Source organism: Vidua chalybeata, chromosome 7 (assembly GCF_026979565.1).
Source record: "Vidua chalybeata isolate OUT-0048 chromosome 7, bVidCha1 merged haplotype, whole genome shotgun sequence".
NCBI lineage: Eukaryota > Metazoa > Chordata > Aves > Passeriformes > Viduidae > Vidua > Vidua chalybeata.
In genome coordinates this window covers 5,881,729-5,896,956 of record NC_071536.1, presented here as the reverse complement: position 1 = coordinate 5,896,956, position 15,228 = coordinate 5,881,729, and the positions used below count along the sequence as shown (strand labels likewise).

The following is a 15,228-nucleotide window of genomic DNA, read 5'->3' as shown; positions in this document are numbered from 1 at the left end:
TAGACCTTTAATGTGATCCAGTCCAGCTGTCAATCCAGCACTGCAACTGTAACTCCTAAACCACATCATCCAGTGCCAGATCCAGATGCCTCTTAAACATCTCCAGGCGTGGTGACTCCACCACCTCCCTGAGCAACCTATTCCAATGCCTGACCACCTGAACAGTGAAAAAAGTTCGCTAATGTCTAATCTGAATACTCCCTGTCTCGGCTTAAGGCCATTTCCACTCATCCTCTCACTGGCATGGCAGAGGAGACTGGCTCCCCCCCCAATGCGCAGGACTTTCATTGTTTTAAGTAAAAAAATGGAGTCGATTAAATTAAAAGGTGAACTTGATGAAGTAAAAAAACAAAACAAAACAAAACGGGGCGTTCATAGCCTCACAGAATGGTTTGGTTTGGAAGGGGTTATAAAGACCATTTTGTTCCAAATCCATGCCAGGGACAGGGACAGCTTCCACTAGACCAGCTTGCTCGAAGCTCCATCCAGCCAGTGCCTCCGTGGATGAGGCATCCATAACTTTATTCGGTGTAAACCTTGCAGAAGAAGGGGCGTTCTTCACCGCTCCGCGGCGCACCTCGGGGCTCTGCCCGCAGCCCCCTCACGGGCCCGACCCGCGGGCACAGCTCGGCGCTTCCGCCGCCCGCCCGCCGGGGGCGCCCGAGCGCCGCCCCACGTGACCCGTGCCCACGCCCCGCGGAGGCACCGAGCGCCGGGCCGGGCGGACAGGGAGCGCCGCGCCGGGCCAGGCCGGCGGCCGCGGGGCTGTGAGCGGCGGTGCGGGCACCGGAGGGCCAGGATGTCGCGGTCCGTTCTGCAGCCCAGCCAGCAGAAGCTGGCGGAGAAGCTCACCATCCTTAACGACCGCGGCGTCGGCATGCTCACCCGGCTCTACAACATCAAGAAGGTGCGGGGGGCCCCGGCCGAGGGGGGGGGGGGTGGACGGGGAGCCGCCCCGGCGCGATCCTCAGCGCCGCTCGGGCTGGCGCTCCGCTGGGCTTGCGGCTGTGCCGGCTGCGCCGCGGCCTAGCGGCGGGGCCCGGGAGGCTGGGCGGGAGCCGCGCCGCCGCCGCCCGGCCCGGGAAGGGGGGCCCGGGGCTTCGGTGCGGCCGCCGCATCGATACCGGGAGAGGAGGATGAAGGAATGGAGGAGGCCGGGCCGATCCTGGCGGCGCCCGCAGGAGCGGGGCCTGGGCCCGGCGCAGCCCCCGGAGCCGCTGCCGCCCCGCTGCCGTGCGTGACTCACACGAGCCGCGAGTGGGCAGCGCCGCGGGGCTTTTCCCACGCCAAAACCTGTCGCTACCGAACGGAAAAAGGGGCTTGGGGTAAAATTAGTAAGTTTAATTTCGATAAGTTCGAGGCGCGCGGTTGCTTAGCAGCTCTCGGCGTGAGATGGAGCTGCCGGGGGTGCTGGAGCAGCTCCCCGGCTGCCGAGGGGAGTGGATCGGTGTTGGCCTGGGTGAGGTGGCTCGGCGGTGCAGGAAGCTGTAGGTCTGGGTGTTGAGCGAAGGATAGGTCACGCCTTCGGTTAATTTCTCGGTTAAATTCTTCGGTGCTCGGTTAATTTCTCTTCTGGAGGCAATCGTTGTGCTTTGCTGTAGGAAAGAACGTAGTTCATGGCCGCGGAATCATAAGGTATTTGGGTTGGAAGGGGACCTTGAAGATCATCTAGTTCCAACCCCTGCGCTGGGTGCTTGTATCCTTCCCAGCTTCGTTTTCCTAATGAGTGATAGACCGTCTGAAAGTGTATGGCCCCTCAACCCACTTCCAGTAATGAATACTCGTTAGGATTTTATTGCTTTGCCTTAAACACACTTATTTGAGAAGTTTTTCTTATTTCAAAGAAAATGCTAGTTATTACCTTTGAGCGGCAAGTACATCTTTGTGGGTTCAGCACATTAAAATTTCAGTGCTGTTCCCATGCTGGGTTCAGCTTCAATGGCAAAGGGAGTTTGAGAGTTCTAGGTGCTTACTTGGTCCTCTGACTTCTGAACCCAGGTTTCTGTCAGGAGTGACCCTGCCTGACTGATCTGAGGTAAAGGATGTGTTTTGTCAAAGTTTCTTTCTCATACGGGAAGAAGTAAAAACTACCAGAAGAAGTAAAAACTACCAAAAGAAGTAAGGACTATCAAGTGCAATGTTGATTTTAATTAAGGTTTTTTTTTCAGGGAAAAAACCCCAACAAACGAAGTGTTTGAAGTAATTAAAAGTCAGCGTTCATCCAAAGCCCTTTCACTATTTGATGTGCACTTGAGTGTTTCTACAAATATTCTTCTGATGATTTGTAGAAACTGACATAAATCAGGCATTCTGACTAGATGATTGCAAATCCCTGTCTTTCTGAAAGGTTCCTTTTAGGCTGTAGTTTTGTACATTGGAAAATCCCTTCAGTTAAATAATGGTAGCAATATAATTGCACTTCTAACAAACAACAATCCACAATTTGTGGGGAAAACCATCAAAATGAGGAAGCTGTTTGTGTGCATGCTTGCTGCACTTTGAGATAAATATCCCAGGTGAAAAATGAGCAAGGGGAATTTCTCTTGAGCACAGCCCTGCTGTGTGGGGCAGGAAACAGAACTGGAGAAATTAAACCTTGCTTTGATAGCTCTGCCTTAGCTATTGAGTCTGGGCTCTGTTTTCATTCCCAGTGTTCTGATACAGGGACATTTACTCCTGTTAAATGCTCCAGTGCCTACAGACATGTTTCTCCTTGGCATGTTTGGATGGCAGAGTCCTGAGCCTGCTGGCCCATATGGAGGTAGCTCTGCTGGTCTCATGTTTAGGAAGTGATGCAGATGGACAGGCGCTCTGTAGGGGAGCATCAGCACTGGGGGTGACACCATTTTTTCCTGCAAATGCCAAGAACCAAGTCCAAAATTGCTAGGTCTTGCATACAGAGAGACAGTAGGCATGACCAAGTGGCTTGATTATTGTGTCATGTATAGTTTTGCAAATGTGGAGATGTCCCAGGCACAACTCTTGTGTATTCATGTAGAGATTTGTGAATTCAAATAGTAGTTTTCTTCAGCTGCAGTCAGTACTGCTTGACAGGGGGAACTGGCCAGCTCAGAGGGTGAGCCCAGAAGTCTTGGGATTGGTTATTGTATTTTATTGTGAGTCTCTCTTCAGCCCAGCTGCAGCATCACTGACTGCTTGGAACACTTTAGTTCTGTTTACTTTTTTTTTCTCCTGCCTCTAAGGTGTCAATTCCAAAACTGCTGTTTAAGATTCTGTCATAGCTCTGTTGAAGATGATACCGAAACTCACAGTACTAGAAAACCACACAATATGTGGGTTTGTGGTTAAAGGAAATGGTTAAGACTTTTTTTAATAAGAGGAAGTGAGAGCTTGAAATGTGTGTAGCAGCAGTAGAGATTGCTCTAGATGCTGTCTAGAGAGTGCAGATTTTCGAGGATTAAGAATTTCCTCAACTGTTAGAAACAAAGCAGGAAAGTTTTACTTCCCAAAGAATCACAGAAGTTGTTAAAAGCAGTTAGAAACAATGATTCTTTGTTTCATCTTCCTATACAAATTTCAGTTTTGTCGCTGTTGTGCTTATAGCTGATAATTGTTCATAGTTTCCTGTTTACTGACCTTCTGTGCTGCTGCTGTCTTTTGAAACAGTTAAAAGTTTGTTGTTTTTAAAACAGAGTATCTAACTGGTTTTTTGCCTCTAAAACTGACATAGAAATTAGGAAAAGTGAAGTTACTTAAGGAAATAGTGGATGATGAGACAGAACTTATATTTGCACCCTTTAAGGAGGTGGATTTTTTGTTGCTGTTGTTATTTTGAAGGATGGCTCTTTGCCTGCTGTTTTCAGCTGTCTTTTGCACTGGGACCAGTATTAGTAATGAACTTGGAACTCTTACGCTTGTGATTTCTCTCTTGGTTTGTTCCTCCTGTTTTTTAAGAATTTATCCATGGTTATCTAGGTTATTGTCTACCCTGTAACTTTTGTCATTACTTGCCTACAGCTACACCTGTGTAAATCAAAGACAGCAGGGTTTTTTCATGCCATCCTGGCTCAGGTGAAGCTTGGATTTCATTATTACGTTCCAGAGCAGACCAAGTCTTATGTTGGTAAGCTTTGTGCTGCCATTACTGTCAACTGTTTTGTTTGAGAGTGGTGGCAGCAGAGAATAATATTTTTTGTGGGCCTGTCTTTTGTTTGTTTATAAAGCCCTTGGATACCAGGATGTGTTTACAGTAAGAGATTTGATCTTGAAATACCTGAAGTAGAGATTTAGGTGCAATCAAAGGGGTGTTGAAGTGTACTACTACAGTCAACAGGACTGCTAGGGATGGAAGTTAAAGTTTTGAATTATTTAGAGTATATGTTAATCAAACATGATGAGTCTGTTATTTAGCATGAATTGCTTTGCTAGCAGTGTTCTGTCGTTCTTCACAGTATAGGTTTTACATTTGTTCACAAGACGTTTTTTAAATGTTATTAACAAAACAAATTCTTTTGAGTTTCCCAACTTGATTACATAGTATCTGAAAAATGAGGATCTTAAACCAACTCTTAGATGTGAACTGCATGATCAAACTGAAGTCATAGATGAGGAACTTAATTGTTTGCAGAGGCTTTAGCTGACTTTATATTTTCTTTAAAGGTAGTAGTGGAAATACTGGATTTTTACCTATATTGAGGATGTTACTACTTGAATTTAGAAGTTGTAAAAGCTAGTTTATTGTTTTATTAGTAGAACCAGTTGATAAAGTGTACAGTTTTGCTTAGGGACTTGAGCAGTTCTTCAGGAAACAGTGGAAGAGATTTTAGGTGACTGAAAGACCATGGGGAAGTTTCCAATCTGCAGTTTGGAATGGTGTAGGATTAGATCACCCTTTGGACACAGAGCTCTGTGCTGGAGTGCAGACCTTTGAGCTGAGAGGAAAAGCTCACCAATAATTTAGTTTTGAATTGTAAGGTTGGTGCTGAACAGATAATGTCAGGTAATGCCTTCAGGTCACTGCAAGTGTCCCAGGGTGGGGCAGTATTGCTTCCACAGATGTCAGCAGTTCTTTAAAGGTTAAAATGGCAATATATGTTTGTGTCTGTGATCTTGGAGGAATGGCTTATAATACCTATTGATAAGCAAAGGAGTAAGGCCCAAACAAACTCACAGTGATGGCAATTAAAAAAAAATCCTTTGCTCAGGAAGCAAACACTTTACTGGTGATACCATATAATTTTATTATTTTTCACTCAGAAAAGCAATTAAATTTGTGAAGAAACAGAAAGACTTTGTAATAAAATAAAAGTGTCCCAAAAATATAGAGGCTGAATTTTTCCTTTTGCGTCGAGAACAGATGCCCAGAATTATCTTGCCTTGTTTCTTGGCTTACAAATACAAGTTACCTTGCCCCCTGCAATCACTGTTCATTTTGTGTTAACACAAAACCAAATCCAGTTTTAGTTGCAAGAGATTTTTAAAGTTGTGAGCAGAGGAGATAGACCTAAAAAGTAATAACAGTTCCCATTTGAGGTTCAGAATAGACAAGGGTTTCCCATTGCCTTGCTTCTTTTTCTTAAGATTTTATAAACGACATCGAGGAAAAGTTTTGTGGCAGTGAAACTTGTCTTACTTTTTTTTATCCTTTGCGTTTCACCTGCCCCATATTTGATTAGTAGAACCAAGGCCTTAAACAGATGCTTCAAACACAAGAGGACAATGTGAATTTATCACTGTACAGACAGTGTCAAACCCAGTATATTTCATTCATTCACAAGGTGATGGGACAGTCTAGTATGGACAGCTTAGAAGATAACTTTACATGTTGACTTAGCAAGGCTGCTGACGTGACCTCATGTGATTGTTCTCGTGAACAATCTAAGGAAGTGCAGCGTGGATGAAGTTGTGATGATGAAAGCAGATGGATCGCCGTATTAGGGAATGATTGTGAAGATCTCATTGTCAAATGGGGATCAACAGGGTCTTGTTGGGGTGTGTGTTACCTCTGGTTCCAGTCACTCTTTGATTCTACAACCTAGATCACACCTACAGTGTGCTTAATATATTTATATGTAGGAAACTGGGACAAGCTGCAGAATCTAATTGAAATTCAGCTTGAGCTTAGCAATTGTAGGTATGGTCTAACAGGCTTGGAGGTGGCTGAGCAAGTATGATTGTAAGCTATTTTGTGCTTAGTGGAATTTAAAGGACAGAATGAGAAGTAATGAGATATCAAATCTGGAGAAAATAGCTGGGAAAGGTTAGGGACATCCTAGGGCAAATGAGCTGTGTAAGTTTTGCTGCAAAAAGTCAGGGATGACATGAGGTTATATGAATGTGTGAGCAAGATAGTCTGAAGGAAAGTAAGGAGTTCTTTTGCTCTACATCTCCTTCATTGAGATTCATTGAAAGCATATCTGATTGACCAGTCTTTTCAAGGAAGATGTGGACAAAATGGACAAAGTTCAGGGCAGAATAATAAGGACAAGTGGTGCAGAAAATTGCACCCATTAAAAAAATGGGAATGTTTTTTCAAGTCAGCTTATAAGTAATACAAATTTGTAACTATTTAGGACTGAAGTAGAGAGATGGGGAATAGTTTGTGCCATCCAGTATGACCACCAGAGATTAAGAAGTGATGGATTAAATTAAATATTGGAAAACTGAATTGAATATTTGAAAAGACTGTGAGAATGTTTTTGAACGTAGCCTGTTAGAGACTTGTAAGTAAAGAGTTGGCAGACATATTCCAGGAGCAACACAGATACAGTTGATCCAGGAGAGGTAGGTAGGCAATTTCTTGTGTTCCTTTCTAGCCTTTTCTTCTGATTTCACATGAATTTACATTTTACTTAATTGAATTTCTGAGTATCGATACACTAGGGTTGAAAGTAAGGTCTATACCTGGGGTCAGCACATGCCAAATAATGAGTAAACACAGGGAAGATGTCTTGTTTAGATCTAGGAAATACTGGACTGATTGTAACACCTTTAATTGTCATTTTGAATTGATATGATGGTACATTATCTTTTCAGATTTGGATCCCTAGTAAATAGAAAGTGCAACAGCTGTTAAATTTCTAATAACTTTGTGCCATATTTTGGATATGTCCAAGGCCTTTAGAGACTCTTCATAAAGTAGTTACATGGAGACTTTCTTCTGCTTCCAGATCTTGGTTGAAACTATTAGCATAATTTGTATCAAGATACAGGTTTACCTTTCATAATTTATGTAACTACAAGCATAAGTAATGTAATTTACTTAGTACAAGGTCACCCTAGCTATGCTGGTGTAGGACAGTTAAATTTTAGCCATCAAAAATATTAAACTATAATAATTTGTCCAGGTGTAACCAGCTAATTCTTGCTTCTTGTTGGATAAGACTTTAAAAGGGACAAGTCTTTATTCACAAAACTTATTTGGGACCAGCCTGTTTAATAATGAACTTTAGCTTTCACAATTTAAAATACAGGCAAGCAGTTGTGGTAGGCTTAATCAGAGGTATTAAAGCAAATGTAGTGTGAACCACTGTTCAAAGCAGCTCTTTATTGTTTATTCCCTTCTCTTTCCTTCTCAGTAGTTTTGCTTTTTCAGAATTAGAGATTATGAGTTCATAATATTAATTGCTTTAAATGCATGGCAAAAACAGAGTATATAATAGGTTTTATCCTACAGAAATGTTATTAATGGTAAAAACGTTTCTTTGAATGTTTGACTGTTACATTTAGTTTAATTTACAGGCTGCACAGCTGGAAACCAGGCATGCAAACTTAGAGATATGTCTTAGCATGAATTCTTTTAATGCCAAGAGCTCTTCCAAGGGAAGAACAGTTTTACTGTGCTGCCTTTCTGGCCTGTCAAAAAAAAGTGCTGTAGTAAACTGTAAATGGGACATACAGGAGCTTTTCCTGTTTTTGGGTCTGAGGCGTCCTGAAAGTATTTCCATTTACTGATCCAAGTTACTACCTTGGGGAATGGCACAGTTTTTACTGTTGTTGAAATTCCATCAATTTCCTTGTTAAATTCACAGAGTTTTGTAGTGCAGGTTCATTTGTAAATGAAACTTAAAGGTGAAGTGATTTGTTGACTGAGATTATTTCAGTGTATGTTGTCACAGTCAAGTGGAGCTGCACTTAGCAGTGTTTTATCTTAGCTCTGCAGCAAATCAACATCTCTTGAAGTAATAAATACATTAAATTACTGCAAAGTATGGTTTATGATAATCTGGTGGTATAGGAGGTTTGGGGGATGAAAATACAAAATTTTTAATTCAAATTACCCTGTTTCTCTTTTACTGGGAGACAGCCCCGCTGCTAATTTAGAATAGCTTGGTTTAGCAACAACAAAAGAAAATAAATAATACACCTTTCCATAATACAATAAATATTTAGACTTTATTTTTTTACCATGCTAAGCCATGTAATTCCAGTGATATTTCCCAGTGTTCTTATTCAAGGGCACATAACAGGTTGATGTGAATGAGTGGCATGAGTGAAGTTCAGGGGTTTTAAATGCAAGTTTGGGGCACTGACTACTGACAGTGATTGTACCTGAACATAAACTTCCTTTTTTATTCATGCCACTTCAGCTGCATGTATATAGTCATTTTGTTGATTGATGTTTTTTCTTCTCCTTCAACATCCTCTGCCCTCAAGTCGGAAGTAAAATGTTAAACTTAGATTTTTACAGTGAGAGCTGTAACAGTACTAGGGCAAAAGGTCTCTTTGCAGTACATTAATATTGGTTTATTCTGGGCCAAAGGCAGTTGAACTGGATTGTTTTCCTGTTTAGATGCCACTTATCTTAGATGTAGGCCTTAAACAGATTTTTCTAGTTGACTGTTTTCATGTTGGCTGCTTCTGAATGAGTGCAACATAGAAAGTATAGATATATGTAATATTCTTAATTTTCAAAGTGAAATTAGTATTGAAGAACCTTGTAGTGAGGAAGAGAATCTGAATTTTATGTAATAATAATATAATTATTTACCTCACTAGGGTAGATAGGAAAATGCTGCTTTAATTCAAAACATGTGGCCTAAACATGTGCAAACAGTGCAGGTAGTCTGCTCTCTCTGAAGCTTGGTAACTGTGCATATGATAGCAAATCAGTGTTGTGAATAGTGAACTTCTTAGCTAGAGAAGTCATATTGTTCTTCTTGGTGGTTACACAGAATGACTTAGTTCAGAGCTTATCATAGCAGGAAATAAATGCTGTGTAACTTGAAGAAATCCAGCATCTGAACCCATTTTTTTTTTTTAATTATGTAGATTAGTTTCTAACCATAACTTTGCATGATCTTTTTCAGCATAGCTGCTTATCAGCTGTTCAGTAATGTACAAAGGAATTCAGAGTTGACTGCTGGGAGATTCTTTGAGTATAATATTTTGGGGCTGAAGCAGCTGGAATCTCATAGCTTCAGAACTGTGAATGCTGCACTAGTAAGAGCATTTTTAATTTGTGAATTTCTTTTTAGTGCTCAAAATTGTAGTAATTCTCAGTTGTGGGGTTTTTCCTAATAAGAAATGAATTGAGGAATGGTTGTTGCAACCCACATGGGGGGAAAAAAGTGATATCTGAGGCTGAGAAAGGACTACTGGTTTTAGCTGGTGCTCAGAATTCTATGTGAATACTGGAGAGCTGTATATAGGCAAATGGCCTTTGTGTATTCTACCACAATGTTCCTACCCATTACAGTACTCACAAAGGATTTTGTATTGGCTAATACAACTATAAAAAGCAAAAACTATATTTCTTACCTACATTTTAAGCCTATTGCCCTCAACGTCTTTGTTCTGTTTAGAGCAAAATTCTGTTTGTGTCTTACCACACTTTCATGCTTGTGCAAAAGTGCTAGGATTGGAGTTTGCATATTCATTCTTTTATGCTTTATAGAGTAAACTATGGGGAGTTTGAAGTGTCTTCATCATTTTGGGAGAGGTTTAACTTATGGAGATTGTTTTACCTGTGATACTGAATGCAGGTAACTGTATGGATGAAAACTATTGATGTAACAACAGCTTAGATCTGTTAATACCAGTTCTTAGAAAGGAGCTGAGCTGCTGTGGAGCATGGGAGAGTGAAGGAAAATGCATTGCCCCACTCGTTCAGTGACATCTCTTGTCCTCTTTCAGTTCAGTCTAGGTGGGCTGGTACAGCTTTCTAGAAGCTGGAATTGTGGTGTGTGTGAGGGATGCTTGTAACATCTTGCAGGAATTTTCTTATTTATCCATCAGTCTAGAGTAGTTCATTAGTAGGAAGAGTTACAGTTGCTTCAAGTGTGATGTCAGCTAAGAAATGATGGGGAGAAGCAAAGAAGGAGCATATTCACATATATGGAGAGGTTTGCCAGTTAGACTGAGGAGAGCACTTGTCTTTTCTGGGGGCTGAGTTTCTGAAGGCACAGGAGGATGTACATGTTGATGTTTTCAGATCTCTGTTTCCTTGTAAGTGTTTGTGTAAGGGCTGGGGTAGAACACAAGTTTTAGTAAACATTTTGAAGAGCTGATTTATAGGAAGGAAAACATCTGTTTCTAGCAAAAATAAGGAGTGTGTGTGGAAGGAGTGAATTCAGACTGAAAAATTTATGAAGTCAACAGTGGTAGATTTCTTGTCTCCTATATAACAGCAACCATGCTGGAATTTAACAGGGCAGTAACAGTACACAGGCAAGAATATGTGTCAGTTAACTTGTGTTCTTAGTAATCCTTCTAATAGAGAAAGTTACATGTTTAGAGGCAAGAATTACAAATTGAAATAATTTGACAAAGGTTCTGACACCCATTACACAGAGTTAATTAAAACTTCATAAATTTGTAGCTCTATGTTGAATATTTAATGCCTATTTACAGTATAGTTTGCACTTTTGAATTGCATAGACTTTAAGGTGCGTACAGAATAGCTCTTTTTTGACATGTGTGGTTTGCTCCTCTAAGGAGATTGAAGCAACAATTTAATATCTAACATACTGTGGAGGTTGCTGAATTTATTTTCATTATAAATTCCTCTTATAGATATGATGCTGTAATAAAGTTTAGTACCTTTGTGGGAAATTTAGCAAATATGAGTGTTTTGATATCAGAATAGTACATGAGTATACGTCATGATGGTCATGTACTACTGGTAGGTGTTTTAGAAACTTTCAATAATGACTCTTTTATTTGTTTTTTTTTTCTTGGCTACCGTTTCTTTTTCAGGTATGTAAAACTTCACTGAGTTTCTCTCCTTTTTTCCCCTGTAGTTGCATGTGATGTTTGTTAACTTTTTTCCCTCTACCTGAACTTAGTTTGGAAGTCCTATTAGTAGTTACATGTTTCAGTATATTCACAGTGCTTTGCACAATAGTAACATTTTAATAAGTAAGTGTAAAGTTGTTTGTGAGTATTAGAACAATCAACATCAAGTAGAAAGTGTGCTGACTGGAGTAATAGATGGTTGTAATGTTCTCTTGGATGTAGGTAATAGTGTATTAGTTCACATAAATGTAATACTTGAGAATTTAAGAGTAATTTGTTTATATGTAATTTTTCTCTCTTTTTATTACACTGCTTTCCCAGCAAGGACAAGTTTGGAAGGTTTGCAAAGCTTTTCACCTTCCCTTTGCCCGCTTGCCCGCTTTCAGAATCGGTCTCATACTCCATGACTTCTGTCTCTACAGTCCACAACTCGGTCATAGAAATCAATGTGGAAAGGTTTTTAAATGAGTTGTCATTTGAGTTCACTCTGTTGTGTAGAAACGCCTAGCATGTAATTTAGTTTTGCATGAGACGTGAAGCTCCTTTGCAAACCCCTCTGAGGAGAATAAAACTAAATGAATATTTGAGAGAAACACAGTTTGAGCGCATATTTTGTCATGTAAGTACCGCTGCTGTTAGTATGTTACTCCAACTGAAGTGGTGTGGCATGGCTCACTAGTCAGAGTAGCAGAGTAGTGTCTGGCAGCATGCACTGTAGCTGGCAACAGGAGGTGCTTCCTCAGGTGTCTGTCCAGAGAAGCTGTGCTGATCCTGTCTATGTAAGTTTTAATTTAAGAGACCTAACACTTAGCTGTGACTTTGCATCAAAATTTAGTGATACTTTCAGATTGCTGCTTTTAAAGCTCAGCCTATGCTGCTGTAGGAATAAAGAACATGAGTAAAACTTCAGTTTAAGGGAATAGAGTATGTTAGGCAAATATTGGTGGTTTGATTTTGGGATGGAAAATTGTCTTACAGTTACAACTGGAAAAAAATTAAATGTAGATTGGTGGTGGGGTGTTTCACAAAGGATAGTTTAATCACTGAATGTGCCCAGCACTGTCCTCCACAGATGATGACATGATCGAGTTTTCTAACAGTTTGTTAACTCCAGATGAATACAATACTACCTCAAACCAGGAATAGTGTTAAAAGGAAACTTTTTTTTTTCTCTTTCTTTTAGGACTGAGTTTTTTCCCTCACTGCTGTTCTGCACTAACTGCTTTGATACTTCCATGCATCTTTTTCAGTAGAAGAGCATCTCTGTACTGTTTCCCATTGCATATTTCAGCTGTGACAGTCCCTGCACTTTGCCTTTCATTTTATCACCTGCTCACTAAAAGCAAACAAACGAAAAGAGGAATCTTTCTAGTTTGTCTTCAGATTTGCAATTATCACTTAACTTTACATGGATGATTGTGTTTCTACTTCATTTTGTATTGTATTTTTTTATAGGCATGTGGTGACCCCAAAGCCAAACCATCCTATCTTATTGACAAAAACCTGGAATCTGCTGTCAAATTCATAGTCAGGAAGTTTCCAGCAGTAGAAACACGCAACAACAACGTAAGTAATCAAATGGCTGTATAACTATTTTTCTCTCTACCCTTTCAGCACAATCTGAGAGGTTTACATTTTCTTATAAAGCATCTGATGCTGACAGTTGCAGTTGGAATACAGGTGTTGATTCAAATGTCTGGCAGGATACTTGAGAAGGAATTATCTTTAAGGAGAGAATATTACACTGTAATTCTGGATGGGTTTTGTTAGGATAGGACTCTTTCTGGTTTTCTTTTTGCCTGCTCTCTTCTATGCCATTTCAAAGAATTGTCAATGGGAAGAAATCCTTGGAAAAATAATGCCTTACTTTAATAGGAGAAATTCCTGGTGACCAGACTGATTGCAGAAGATGAAAGTTGCATAACTTTATTTGTGATGTGTCCTAATAAGCAGATCAGTAAAAAAACTCCTGTCTGCAAAGTGGGAAGAAATGTTTGTGCTTTACAGGTACCATTGCCTATGGAGTCAGTCCCTGTGGGAGTGAAGAATGCTTTAGTACACAAGGAGAAACATTGTGAAGTACAAATATACGGAAATAAAATTGTTTCCTCCTCATATAGTGAGTTCAGTTGCAGAAGTAAATTATGTTTTACCTTTGAGTGGCTCAGTATTGCTGAATTTGGCTTTGAAGCCTTTTTTTCGGTAATTGTTAGGCTAGAGGCAGGCATTTTGGCAGGTGATGTACACTTGTTCCCCTGTTTCAATTTGAAAGAGAAGGGCCCTTCAGATGTGTGTTTAACCTGCTTATATTTCTTTCCAAAGGTGGAGAGTGGAGGTAGGTGTTGGGTTTGCATGTTCCCTGAATGCAAGTGCGTGCCTGTGTGCTTGGGAGGTTTAGGCTTGCTTTAAGCATTCAGGTTTCTGCAGAATGATAGTGATGATAGCAATGAGAGTAATTAGTTTCTATTACATTGCCATCTCAAATTTGTATGTAATGTCTCCAATAATACCAATGGAGAAAAAACTCAAAGAAACCAGAAGAAAACTTTACCTTATGGAGGAAACAATTTCATTAACAATTTGCTTTTTCCCTTTAAAACTTGTACATGCTTTGTGCTCTTTAATATTGCTGATCTCTATATTGAACTTGATTGTGTTAGTAACAAATATAGAAATTCCTTATCATATAATGTAAAAATAGTAAATCTGTCAAACCATGTTTGGTAAATGCTTCCATATTCTCTAAGCTTGGGGGGCAGATCAACTATTAAAAGATAATGTACATAGAATTTACTTACTGCAGCTGCATGTATGCTTGAAATGTCATCCAGTTGTTGATTATGAATTTGGAGCCTAAGTAATGATAGATATTTGAGGATTTGTTGCTGTGAAGTTTATGGAAAGAGATCAAAGAACACTTGCTATATTTTGACAATCACAGTTTCTAAAATAGGACACACTCATAATGTTTTGTCATTGCTGTGTGTTTATTTACTATGAGCCAGCCAGGCCTGCGTTCATTAAGCAGAGTTGACAAAAACCTACCCTCCTTACGTATAAGCACACTTTAAAATGCTCTAGCAATAGGCAGCTGGGGTGTCTGTCCTGCAGTCAGAGCTGATGGCATTTCTCTTAGTTATTTGCAGATGTTTCCCATAGAGTGTTGTAACTCCCAAAAAAAGAAAAGGGTGATCAGAGATTTAAAAGGGCAAAAAGCTAATTGGAACAGAGACACGTTGGTTAAAGAAATATCACAAAGGATTACTGCAGTGGAAATAGCTAAGAAATCATAAGTTGTGTTTCCTCTTTGCAGTGAAAATTCCAGGACACTCTTTCAGGAAGGGTGAATTGGATTTTGTATGTTGGAATGCAGCAGTTGCTACTGCCTAGCACTGTGTACCTTTGCTTTCAACATGTCAGTAGGTGATGGTGCTGAACAAGCTTGCATTCAGTTTTAGAGAATAGGTAGTGCCAGCTTTTTCGATTTTTTTTTGACCTATTTTAGCTGTTTTTTCTCAGGTATTGTCATCTACAGTGTTTTATGTCTCAGAAATGAGTGACACATTTTATTGAAGACTATAAGCAGTGTTTGCTGTAATCAGGTGGTCTTGAAAAGCATGAATTTTCATTCTGTTGAAAGGAGTAATTCTGTTATGTTTGCTATTGGTATCTTTTATGTTTTTATCCATGGAAAACCGAGTTCTGATTTTGTTCCTCCTTCAGTGTTTGACGTGCTGAGTCATCAGAGCAATGTCTGATAGTTGCTGGTTTTCACTATTGTACTGAGAGTGAAAGTTTGTGGACTTTCACAGTTAAAACAGGGAAGTGGCTGATGCATCCTTGCTAATCAGGCTGGAAAATTAAATGGAGTAGTTAATCTTCCAAAGGATTAATTATAGATAACTCTGCACCTTATCAGTTCATAACTCTTCCATTGTTTGGGGGCAGTTCTTGTGATGTCTTACACCTGCCCTTTCTTTTCCAGTACCATTGTGAATCACATGACCTTGAAATTGTGCAGTTTGAAGACCA

At 40.0% G+C, this 15,228-nt stretch overlaps 1 protein-coding gene across 2 annotated transcripts in view; it reads left to right on the top strand.

Annotated features, from left to right (window-relative positions):
- Positions 1-716: 716 nt before the first annotated feature.
- The window catches only part of NCKAP1 (NCK associated protein 1), a 58,093-nt gene continuing 43,581 nt past the window's right edge, over positions 717-15,228 (top strand). For both annotated transcript variants that reach the window (XM_053947678.1, XM_053947677.1), the window contains exons 1-2: positions 717-907; positions 12,652-12,762. In XM_053947678.1, coding sequence (XP_053803653.1) covers positions 800-907; positions 12,652-12,762 — 219 coding nt within the window. In that variant the 5' untranslated portion in view covers positions 717-799. The remainder of the gene's footprint in view (positions 908-12,651; positions 12,763-15,228) is intronic.